Raw genomic sequence first — 12551 nt, 5'->3', positions numbered from 1 at the left:
GAGGACGTTACCCAGCATGCCCTGCAGGCTGCACACTCAGGACCCCCCCACCACAGGGGCTGGACCTTTCTCTCAGGAGCAGGACCATGCCACACTCTGGTTAATTAGGGTAACGTTTTGGAAGGGATATTAAGGGTTTAAGACAATGTATCAGACACCTGAACTGTGGGGCAGATGACCCTGCTGAGTGTTGAGTTTCTTACCCCTTCCTCTGAAGCACCTGGTGCCAGCCAGGGCCCGTGACAGGAGACTGGGTTAGACGGCCCGGGGTCTGACCCAGCCAGGCCATTGCAACGCTCCGATGGAGGGGGGAGGACTGGCTCTCAGCCCTGTTAGCTCCGCAGGCTGCCCTCGCCTATGGAAGGTGAAGGTGGTTGCACCCTGCTCCTGTCTCTTAGCAAAGCTTGGATGTCCCTGGTTTGACAGGAACCAGCAGGTCTGAGGGCCAAAATCCTCTGCCGGCAGCAGCCACCCTGGGTGAGCCCCACTCCAACATCCTTGGTACCCCTTGTAAGGATCCGGGGACTAGAACCTGGGTCTGCTGATGTTCCCACAGCGCCACCACGAGACCATGTGGCAGTACAGCCAGACAGCACCATGGAGATCACCAAGGGACCCAGACTGACAGTACCCTACAGCCCTCTGATTGGCCAAGCACCCTATTTATCCTTCGAGGTCACACCTGGATCTCGCCCAGGTAACCACACAGATTTTGGCCCTCTGCTTTGCTTGATCTTCGGGCCTCCCGCCCGGTACCCGGCTCCAAGCTCTGGCTTCTGACACTGGCCTGACTCTGTACCTGACTCTTGCCTATGGGACCTGGCTATTGCGATTCCTCCAGCTCCTGCTTAGTGACGACAGCCCTTGGGAAGGCCTCAGCGCAGCTGTGATCACTAGGCACCATCACCTACAGCCTGGGCCCTTACACAGCCTGGGCTGGTTCACTTGACTAACTGCTGCGCAGTTGTGCTGAGGAACACTCAGCTGGACTCAATGCCCTTGCAGGGAAGGAGGGTTTGAACCCTCCCCCAGAGACAATCACAAATCTAGAAGGTTTTTAAGTCCAGGATCTCACAGCAAACATGGCCACTTGCTCTCCCTACAGAAATGGGGGAGGCAGCCTGGTCGGGGCAGAGCCCTCGGCAAGCCCAGTGCAGGTGGGAAGAGGCAGCAAGAGCCGAGATCTCACTGAGCCCCAACCTGCCGTGCAGTTCTGCAGAAAGGCCCCCCTGTCCCCTCCACGCGCACAGCCCAGCCCACCAGACCTCAGCTGCACCATGGGGGACGTGAGAGACAGTAGCCAGGCAACTCCTTCAACGATCCAACTGGCTCTGTAGCTTCCACAGTGGCTGGCCAAAAGGAAGCTCAGGTTGTGGGGTGAGAGCCCAGTACCTGCTGGTGGAACTGGGCTGCTCCCCACAGCACCTAGCGCCATAACCCATCAAGTCTGGGGAGGGACCATTAGCGTCTCTACACAGACTTCAAATGAGCTTCTCATTAACCCCGGAGGGGGAGGCCACACCTGGGGCTTCAGGCTGAGGCTAGGCTTAGTGAGAAACTGGCGCCCTGTTGGGGGAAACCTGGCTGGCCCCGAGGGGAGTGGGCTCCTCTCTCTCTTATGGGGGAGGGGGGCTGGGCCCCGGCCCCTCAGCCAGCTCCAGGCAAGCAAGGCTCCCAGCAGAGGCGAACACAAAGCGCATCCCAGCCACAGCAAGCAGAAGCATCAGGGCTCTTCTGGAAGAGAGATAAATACAATCACAGAACGGGTGCTGGGGGCAGGGACAAAACCACGGAAAGTTGTCTGATGTCAGCAGGTTCTGAATCAGCACTTCCCCCACTGGGGCCCCGAAATAGGACCAGCTGGGGAGAGAGACCTTGAATTCCTGCATGAAAGGGTTTTGTCCCTGGGTTATGCTGGAGCCATTACACAAGTGTACGTTTTCTATAGTCGTATATTTCACGTCTCTCTAAATCTCTATTCCAGATCTGGGGGCAGGCACTCCACAGCTCCAGCCCCAGCCCAGGAGGGCCTCAAGCCCCTAAACATCAAACCTCTAGGGCCTTCGCCGGACCAGACAGGCAAGCAGGCTCCCGACCCCACTCCTCTCAAAGGGGACATGACAGGAAGGTCCTGACCTCTTGCAATTGCTGTGTGCTACGTGAGAGCTGGGGTGTCAGCCCCGCAGCCCCAGCTCAGGTGATTCCATCCCAGCTCTCTGAACAGCAGCCTGTAGCTCCAGCCACCCCGCCAGCCCTTGGAAGCGTCAGCCGCACGGCACCATCTCCTCGCCGCACACTCTGGGCCAAGCTCGCTCTCGCCCTTGGTTTCACAGACTCAGCGCGAACTGCTGCCCCAAAACAGGGCAGGCTGAAGACGGGTAAGCAGTCTCTGGGGACAGCAAACTAACGATCCCAGGACTGAGAGCGACGAGCCCCATTACAATTCCAGCTTCTCAACCTCGAGAAAAATACAGCAGCCTCCTCTCCCGGCCTAACCTGAGAGACAAAGTACTCCAGTGCCTATTGCCCTACGAGCCTAGGGTGGGCCCTCAGCTCTCTCCTGCCCAGGTTTCTTGCCTCTCTGGGCCTCTGAATCTGCTCTGTCCGGGCACTGGACTAGAGGCTTTACTGGAACCCATGTATCCCATTTACTCCATTCCCTTTGGTCGCCGACTGGGCAATTAAAAACAGCATCGAGTTTGACCAGCAAGAGAAATGTTTCACCAACCCCCCGTAAAGCTGCTTGCTGCTGATGGTTCCATTATCCTCTAGCACAGAAGAATGGCCACACTGGGTCAGACCAAAGGTCCACCTAGCCCAGTGTCCTGTCTGCTGACTGGCCAATACCAGGTGCCCCAGAGGGAATGAACAGAACAGGGAATCATCAAGTGATCCATCCCGTCGCCCATTCCCAGCTTCTGGCAAACAGAGGCTAGGGACACCGTCTCTGCCCATCCTGACCAATAGCCATTGATGGACCTATCCTCCATGAACTTATCTAGGTCTTTTTTGAACCTTGTTATAGTTTTGGCCTTCACAAGTTCCCCAGGTTGACTGTGTGTTGCGTGAAGAAATACTTCCATTTGTTTTAAACCTGTTGCCTATTAATTTCATTGGATGACCCCTGGTTCCTGTGTTATAAGGAGTAAGTCACACTCCCCTATGCATTTTCTCCACATCAGTCATGATTTTATAGCCCTCTGTAATATCCCCCCTTAGTCGTCTCTTTCCCAAGCTGAACAGTTCCAGGTTTTTGAATCTCTCTGGACACAGAAGCTGTTCCCTGCCATTCTCTGTCCCTTTTCCACTCCTAGTGTGTCCATTGGAGCTGGGGCGACAGCGTAGGATGGATAGATGTGACCCCCGGCTCTCAACCTTCATTCCATTATCTGACCAGGGTCCGAAGTCAGTCTGGCAGCGATAGCCAGGCTCCCTGCCAACCTGTCCAATGCACACTGGCTTTCCAGTGCAATTCTCAATGGCACTCGACATTCGTTGGCCAGCACTGCATGAGGCCTGCCCTCCAGACAGCAGCATCTTCCCTCGTCATTCACTGCTTTCACCCCAGTTAAGTGCACAAGGCGCTTTCGCTGGCCTGGCTTACTCAGTGCAGGTGTCTTGTGGAGTGGAATTTCACAGCATCTTGGGTAACAATTTCACAGACACACAACGGAAATGGTGAAATGGTATGTACGCTGCCCCCCCAGCCCACAGAGTAGCCAGCATGGGGAAATTCTCCCCTTCACCCCAAAGGCGAGCCAAGAAGGCCTCCCTGTTGATCTCGTCCCATTATGCTGCCTCTTTTGACCAAGCACTTAGTCTCAATTTCCTTTCTTCTGGCCTTCCTGAGCACCAGCTTTCCACACGCCAGATCTCCCGTCCCGTCTCCCGACACACCATGGAGGGTGACTACAGCACTCCTTTCTCCAACACAGCCCCTAGCTCCCGCTCCCTTTGGGACACTGCTGAGGATTTCCCTCCTGCCCTGAAAACGCTCTGGATAGATCGGACATCACAGGCCTGACGCAAAGTTTTCCAAGCGGTGGAACACCACAATGAATTACTCAAGGTATATGTGAAAAAAAACAACCAAACAAAAACCCATCCACTGCTTCCCAGGTAGTATCAGCCCCCTCCCCATTCCTTCCTGCTGTCTAGAACTAATTCCCGGCCTCTGGCCTCTCCCTTGACTTCCTAGTCTCAGCAGAAGAGGTCTCTTCGCCTTGCCCCGGTCTTGGGAGACAAGCAGGCCCTATGGAACGCATTGCAAGCAGGGACCAACTCCACAGCCTTACCACTCACCCTGAACAGCACTTTGCAATGTCCAGTTCAGCACGCCATGCCCTGCTGAGCCAGCCCATCATGTCCCAACCACAGCAGAGCTTATGCCACTTCAACCTGGGTCCTACCTCCTCGTCTGAGCTGTCCTCCTCGTATTCATCCCTCCGCGGCAGATCCTGCTGGGCGCTGGGCATTGACTCTGCCTCCAAGCTCTGGCACTGACCTTGTTCCTTCTTCTGGGAAGCCACCCCGGCCTGCAAGACAACGAGACGACAGACTTGGTTCAGTGTGACCCCATTGCATTGACTGTGTGTGACGTGACCCTTGTTTGACTCAGGAACCGCCCCCATTTGGGAATTTCAATGAATCCCCAGAGTGTCCGTCTGCTGCAGAGCATCACAGAAGCCAGGACCTACTGGACTCCCGAGTCTTTCCCCCCACAAGGTCCTTGTTGGTTCCCCACCACCCAAGCCCTTATCCTAAAGATCCTGGGGAGACCAGGGTCACCATATTACCCAAAGAAGGAGTTAGTTTATCAGACTAGGTGAATTTAAAAGAGGAACAGACCCCCCCCTTACGCCCCCCCCCCAGGGCTGTGAAGAGAGTGAGTTATTAGCCCGACCCTCCTGGAGGCCAGCCATCGGGGCAATCTTCTAGGCACCTGTGCTGCCTTCCCCGTACACAGAGAACGCACTCTTGCTAGGTTGACTTTCCCTACCCCCTGCAGCTTCTGCTGGCTGCCACATTCTGCTAAATCCCCCAGCCACGGGTCAGACCACAGGTACCTGCCCCACCCAGCCCATGACATAACCCTCTGGGAGGACACTCGCTCATTCCACGCCCAGGCAAGGCTATCTCAGAGCTGTGGAGCCAGACAAGCCATGGGGATGAGGAAGGTGTGCTGCGGTTACCCTGGCCCTGCCCCAGCAACGGCGGAGACGTGCTTAGCCAAGGAAGAAAAACGTGTGCAGGTTCCTCAGGCCCTGGAGAGGGCTGGCAGCTTGGGAGATAAATGTCTGGCTGGTCAGAGTGCACAGGCCACATCAGCCCCTGCGGGAATTTATTCCAGTGCTTAACCACCCTGATAGGAAGATTTTTTTTCATGTCCAACCTAAACCTGATGAAAACGCATCCGAGAGCACTCAAGGAACTGACTGAGCAGATATCTGAGCCAATAACGATTATCTTCCACAAGTCCTGGAAGACGGGAGAGATTCCAGGGGATGGGAAGAGGACAAATACAGAGCACATCTATAAAAGTGGGAATAAGGACAATCCAGGGGCCAGTTAGCTTAACTTCTGTGCCTGGAAAGATACTGGACCACATAATTAAGCCATGAATTTGCAGACACCTAGAGCAGGGGTAGGCAACCTATGGCACGGGTGCCGAAGGCGTCACATGAGCTGATTTTCAGTGGCGCTCACACTGCCTGGGTCATGGCCACTGGTCCGGGGGGCTCTGCATTTTAATTTAATTTTAAATGAAGCTTCTTAAACATTTTAAAAACTTTATTTACTTTACATACAACAATAGTTTAGTTATATATTATAGACTTATAGAAAGAGCCCTTCTAAAAACATTAACATGTATGACTGGCACACGAAACCTTAAATTGGAATGAATAAATGGAGACTGGGCACAGCACTTCTGAAAGGTTGCCGACCCCTGACCTAGAGGATAATAAGGTGATAAGTAACAGTCGGCATGGATTTGTCAAGAAGAAATCGTGTCAAACCAACCTAACAGCTTTCTGTGACAGGGTAACCAGTCTTGTGGATGGGGGGAAGTGGTAGACGTGGTATATCTTGACTTTAGTAAGGTCCAGAGTGATGGGGGAAGTCTCAAGCTTAGGGTGAATTGGGGTGTCTAAAGCTGATTGACAATGTATCTGAGACATGGGCTGAGCAGCAGATAGGCCTTTGCTTGGTCTGACGCCCTCTGGTGCAGCCAGCCCCCAAAGCTTCCCTGCAGGGCGTAGTTTCGCTGATGATACACAAGGGTGCTGCCATTTTGGAACCACAAGTTTTTCTTTGTGCCCAAGGCGGTTCTAGCAAAGAATGGACCAGGCACAAGGCTGCACTCACAGCCCTCTGCTACCCATGCTCCTCTAAGCAGCTCGGGGCGCCCCGGGCAGTGTTCCAGAGCGACGCGCACCTGTACCTCCAGAGTACTTGGGGTGCCCACAGCGTGGCCAGCCGCGGGTCCCACTGACCGCTTGTCAGAAGTGATGGGATCAGACCAGATCTGCCTAAAATGGCGCCGAAGGCAGGTTCCAGCATAGCACAGTGCAACCTGGCAAGGCCCCCAGGGCCAGCACACCCTGCATGTTGAGTCAGCACACTGCATGCTGGGATGTGCCCCCTGGCATGCCAGGAGGGGCTCTCAGCCTGCGTTAACCATCCTGCGCAGCCAGGGCAGGGCTCAGCCCCCTCCAACACGGGTAACCAGACAGCACCACGTTGCAGACTGCGCCCACTCGCTGACCTGCAGACCCGGCCCTGGAAAAGAGATCCCACCCCCCTCCTCCTCTCGGGGGACCCAGGCTGGATCGGGTTTACCAGAGGATTCAATGAAATAATCAGAAAACCAGCCCCAGAAAACCCTCCTCGGGGGAGCAGTAAAATCCACACAGCGTGCGATCACCTTCGGCTATACGCAACACCAACGCCGCTCCCGCTGCGCCACAGGGAGCTGGGTGGGAGAGAGCCTGGAAAATACAGGGCCAGCAAAGGGATGAGATTACTGCAAAAACAAAAGGCTTTATTACATTTTTTTAAGAAGGAGATTGGAGATAAGTTTTTCTCCAGGCTTTTGGCGCTCAGATGGCTTTGGACCGGAGTTTCCATCTCCCCTCCACTCACTTCCCCTCTCCCCTCCCCACCACGGTGAGCTTTGGAGAAAGAGCTTACACCGCCAAACTGGGTCACTGGCGCCGCAGGCTGCCTCTGACGGCCAGTGGCACACCGTCCTCCGCTCTCCGCGCCGGCCCATCTGTGATGCAGTAAGGACTGTCTGTGTGGGGAGTGGGAGAGCAGGGGAGGACTTTAGGAGATGGACGAGGCCAGAGCCTGTAACCTGAGCTAGGTAAGGGAGGGGAAAGGTCAACACCTTTGCCCGGGAAGGGGACAAAGGAAGGGAGTGGCAGGAGGGAAGCAGTTTGAGTTTGGGCTTGGGGCTGTGTGGGCGGAATTCAGGGTATCCTAGCTAGGATCCAAGCACCCTGAAAGCCCAGAAGGACTCGGTGGAGGGGTCCTGACTGTGCCTGCAAGCTCTGCTGTAACCTGTGTTCCTGTTGTCCAATAAACCTTCTGTTTTACTGGCTGGCTGAGAGTCACTGTGGGTCCCAGGAAGAGGGGTGCAGGGCCGGACTCCCCCACACTCCGTGACAACTGGTGGCAGCGGCGGGATATACTGCACCCCGTGGACGGCGCTTCCTGCAGTAAGTGACTGGGGAGCAGTAAAACGAAGGGGTGGTTAACCCCTGGGAGTGTGTGCCCAGTGAGAAGGACTTTGCAGTAACAGGGTCCCCCGGGGGATTGCAGCGAGCGGTCCCAGGGGCGGAGGAGTCTGCAGCTCGACCCTGGCAGAGAGGTGGTGACCTCAAGAAGGGCTGGTGCACTAGGGGTCCCCCTGGAAACCGTGGGGAGCAGCGAGCACCCCGGCCTGTGAGTGGCCAGCAGGAAGATGTATGCCAAGCGGCGCAAGTGTGACCTGGTGGAGCTGTGCAAGCAGAGGGGGCTGCACCCAGGGAGACGCACCAAGGACCAGCTGATTGCCCAGCTGGAGCAGGGAGACCGCATGAATGAACGGAGCCCTGTCTCTGAGGGAAGCACCCGGGCAGATGCAGCGCAGGCACCAGTGTCTGTCCCCGCTGGGAGTGGTCAGCCAGCAGACGAGGGCTTCCCGAGACCCCCCCTTCCTAGGCCTAGGGGAAGGGCGGGGAGGAGCCCAGTGTATACCGAGGGCACCGTGACACCCCCGGCCAGCAGGGGATCCGCCCGGCGAAGCCCACCCCCCAGCAGGGGATCCTCCCGGCGACGCTCGGCATCCGTGGAGCGGATGCGGCTGGAATATGAAAGGGAGCTGAGACGGGAGGAGCTCGAGTTAAAGAGGCGAGAGCTGGAGGAGAAGGCGAAACAGCGTGAACATGAGGAGAACCAGCGTAAACATGAGGAGAACCAGCGCCAGCGTGAGTGGGAGGAGAAGGAGAAACAGCGTAAACATGAGCTGGACCTGGCCCGGCTGAGGAGCAGTGAGGCTCCGGCTGCAGTGAGTGAGGGGGGACCCAAGCCTACAAAGAGCTTTGATAAGCACTTGCTGCCCCGGCGTAAGGAGGGGGAGGACATAGATACCTTCCTGACGGCCTTTGAGAATGCCTGCGAGCTGCACAGGGTTGACCCTGCAGACAGGATCGCAGTTCTCACCCCCTTACTGGACTCCACAGCCGTGGAGGTGTACAGCCGACTGAAAGGGGCGGAGGCAGGGGACTACGAACTGTTCAAACAGGCCCTGCTCCGCGAGTTTGGGCTGACTCCTGAGATGTACCGGAAAAAGTTCCGGAGCCAGCGTAAAACCCGTGAGGTCACATACCTACAACTGGTCAACCGGGCGCAGGGGTATGCCCGCAAGTGGACAGCTGGGGCCCAAACTAAAGAGGACCTGCTTGACCTATTCATACTGGAGCACCTGTACGAGCAGTGCCCGTCCGACCTGAGGCTGTGGTTGATGGACCAGAAGCCGGAGAATCCGCAGCATGCAGGCCAGCTGGCCGACCAATTTGTGGACAGTCGGGCAGGGGATGGCAGGGAGGAGTCTCGAAGGAGCAGGCCTGCCTCAACGCAGAGAGAGAGTCAACATGGGACCTCCCAAAGGGGGCCTATGGAGAACCCCCCCAAAAGGGGAACATCCAGCGGCAGGTCCCTCCGACCCACTCAAGGGGACCCACGAGATATGGGCCGCTATCGCTGTGGCCAACGAGGTCACATACGGGCCCAGTGCCCCAAGCTCAGGGACAGACCAAGCAGACCCAACCCGCAGAGGGTGGACTGGGTAAAAACCCAATCGGAGGAGGGGCTACATTCCCAGGAAAGGGGGGTTGGCAACATACCACCTATGGATGCTCCCGGTTCCGGGTTTTTGGTTTACCGGGTGGGCGCGGGGCTGCCCCTCCGGAAAGAGTGCATTGTTTCCCTGGAAGTGGATGGGAGGAAGGTCACTGGGTACTGGGACACGGGCGCAGAGGTGACGCTGGCCCGGCCCGAGGTGGTGGCCTCAGATCGGATGGTGCCCGACACCTACCTGACCCTGATGGGCGTGGGCGGGACCCCATTCAAGGTACCCGTGGCAAGGGTACACCTGAAATGGGGGGCCAAGGAGGGCCCCAAAGATGTGGGGGTACACCAATATTTGCCCACTGACGTGTTAATGGGAGGGGACCTTGAGGACTGGCCTAGTAACACCCAGAGTGCCCTGGTCGTGACTCGTAGTCAGAGTCGGCAAATGGCACTGCACCCCGAAAACGGGGAAGGTACTCGACCTGAGGTGCAGGACCCTAACTCAGGGAGCGGGGAACGCCCAGGGGCACGGTGCAGAGAGGCTGCGGCCTCAGACCCAGCCAGCAAGAGAGAGCCGGTCCCCATTCCTGTCCCAGCTGCTGAGTTCCAGGCCGAGTTGCAGAAAGATCCCTCCTTGCGGAAGCACAGGGACCGGGCTGACCTTAGTGCGGTACAGACCATGAGGAGAGGTTGCAAGGAGAGGTTCCTGTGGGAGAAGGGGTTCCTGTACCGAGAATGGGCTCCCCCAGGGGAAGTAGAGTCATGGGGGATCAGGAGGCAGCTGGTGGTTCCCCAGAAGTTCCGTCACAAGCTGTTGTACCTGGCCCATGACATCCCTCTCGCAGGGCACCAGGGAATCCGGCGCACCAGGCAGAGGCTGCTACAGAACTTTTACTGGCCTGGGGTCTTTACCCATGTCCGACAGTACTGCCAATCCTGTGACCCCTGCCAGAGGGTGGGGAAGGCCCGGGACAAGGGGAAAGCGGCTTTGAGGCCTTTACCCATCATAGAAGAACCTTTCCAGAAGGTGGCCATGGACATAGTGGGACCTCTCAGCAAGATGACCCGGTCAGGGAAGAAATACATCCTGGTGGTGGTGGATTTTGCCACTCGCTACCCCGAGGCGGTGGCCTTGTCCTCTATCGAAGCAGACACAGTGGCAGATGCGCTGCTGACAATTTTCAGCCGGGTGGGGTTCCCCAAGGAGGTCTTAACGGACCAGGGGTCCAACTTCATGTCGGCCCTGCTCCGGTCCTTATGGCAGAAATGTGGGGTCCAGCACAACTGGGCCTCAGCGTATCACCCCCAGTCCAACGGGCTGGTAGAAAGGTTCAACGGGACGCTGAAGAGGATGCTAAAAACATTTATGAACCAGCATCCGCAAGATTGGGACAAGTACTTACCTCACCTGCTGTTTGCGTACAGGGAGGTACCCCAGGAATCTACCGGGTTTTCACCTTTCGAACTGTTGTATGGAAGGCGGGTGAGGGGGCCCCTAGACCTGATGAGGGACGAATGGGAGGGGAAGGCCTCTCCCGAGGGAGAGTCAGTGGTGGAGTATGTCCTGACCTTCCGGGAAAGACTGGCCGAGCTCATGGGCCTGGCCAGGGAGAATCTGGCCCGAGCCCAGAGGAGGCAGAAGGTCTGGTATGACCGCACGGCACGGGCCCGTGCCTTCGCCACCGGGGATCAGGTGATGGTTCTTATCCCCGTGAGGAGAAACAAACTCCAGGCCGCCTGGGAAGGGCCCTTCAAGGTTATCAAGCAACTGAATGAGGTAAACTATGTGGTGGAGCTGTCAAACCGGGCACATCACCGTCGGGTGTACCATGTGAACATGATGAAACCATACTATGACAGGGGGAATGTGGTGTTGGCCATGTGTGGACATTGGGAGGGGCAGGGAGATGACCCCTTAGTGGATCTATTCCCTGGGACAAAAGCTGGTTCCCCCCTGGAGGCGATTCCCCTCTCTGAGCAACTGACCCCGGGCCAGCACGCTGAGATCAGAGGGGTGCTGCATCGGTACCGACAGCTGTTTTCCAACCAGCCTGGACGCACTAATTTGACTGTCCACCGGGTGGAGACCGGGTCACACCCCCCTATAAGATGCTCCCCTTTTCGGGTCACTGGTAAAACTGCCCAGGATCTTGAAAGAGAGGTCAGGGACATGCTGGCTTTGGGGGTGATCCAGCCGTCTTCCAGCCCTTGGGCCTCGCCAGTAGTGCTGGTTCCCAAGAAGGATGGGTCAATCCGGTTCTGTGTGGACTATCGAAAGCTCAATGCCATCACCGTATCTGATGCCTACCCTATGCCCAGGCCTGACGAGCTCCTAGACAAGCTGGGAGGTGCACGGTACCTCACCACTATGGATCTTACCAAAGGCTACTGGCAAGTGCCGCTGGACGCAGATGCCAGGCTGAAATCGGCCTTTATCACCCCTCTGGGGCTCTATGAGTTTTTGACCCTGCCCTTCGGCCTCAAGGGAGCGCCGGCCACCTTCCAGCGCCTGGTGGATCAGCTACTGAGGGGGATGGAGAGTTTTGCCATGGCGTATATTGACGACATCTGCGTCTTCAGCCAGACCTGGGAGGACCACGTGTCCCAGGTTAAACAAGTCCTGGACCGACTCCGAAAGGCTGGGTTAACAGTAAAGGCTGAGAAGTGCAAGGTGGGGATGGCTGAAGTATCTTACCTGGGCCATCGGGTGGGGAGCGGCTGCCTGAAGCCGGAACCAGCCAAGGTGGAGGTGATCAGAGACTGGCCTGCTCCCCAAACCAAAAAGCAGGTCCAGGCCTTTATTGGGATGGCGGGGTACTATCGAAGGTTCGTGCCCCACTTCAGTGCCATAGCCGGCCCCATCACTGAACTGTGCAAAAAGGGGAAGCCAGACAAGGTGATCTGGACTGAGCAGTGCCAGGAGGCTTTCCGGGCGCTGAAGGAGGCTCTGGTTAGCGACCCAGTTCTGGCAAACCCAGATTTTGACAAACCCTTTATGGTGTTCACCGATGCCTCAGACACGGGACTAGGGGCGGTGTTAATGCAGGAGGATGAAAAGGGGGAGAGACACCCCATCGTGTACCTGAGTAAGAAGCTGCTACCCCAGGAGCAAAACTACGTGGCCATCGAGAAGGAATGCCTGGCCATGGTGTGAGCCCTTAAGAAGCTAGAGCCATATCTCTTTGGGCGACACTTCACCGTGTACACCGACCACT

General features: G+C 56.9%; 1 protein-coding gene across 1 annotated transcript in view; it reads right to left on the bottom strand.

Moving 5' to 3' along the window:
• Positions 1–12551, bottom strand: part of BOP1 (BOP1 ribosomal biogenesis factor) — a 98880-nt gene that overhangs the window by 67626 nt on the left and 18703 nt on the right. Inside the window, exon 3 of the mRNA XM_050939346.1 lies at positions 4410–4535. Within this exon, the coding sequence (XP_050795303.1) occupies positions 4410–4535 (126 nt within the window). The remainder of the gene's footprint in view (positions 1–4409; positions 4536–12551) is intronic.

The sequence above is a fragment of the Gopherus flavomarginatus genome, chromosome 2 (genome assembly GCF_025201925.1).
Source record: "Gopherus flavomarginatus isolate rGopFla2 chromosome 2, rGopFla2.mat.asm, whole genome shotgun sequence".
NCBI classification, from domain to species: Eukaryota; Metazoa; Chordata; order Testudines; family Testudinidae; genus Gopherus; species Gopherus flavomarginatus.
The sequence above is the reverse complement of the archived record's forward strand: the minus strand, read 5'-3'. Positions and strand labels throughout refer to the sequence as shown.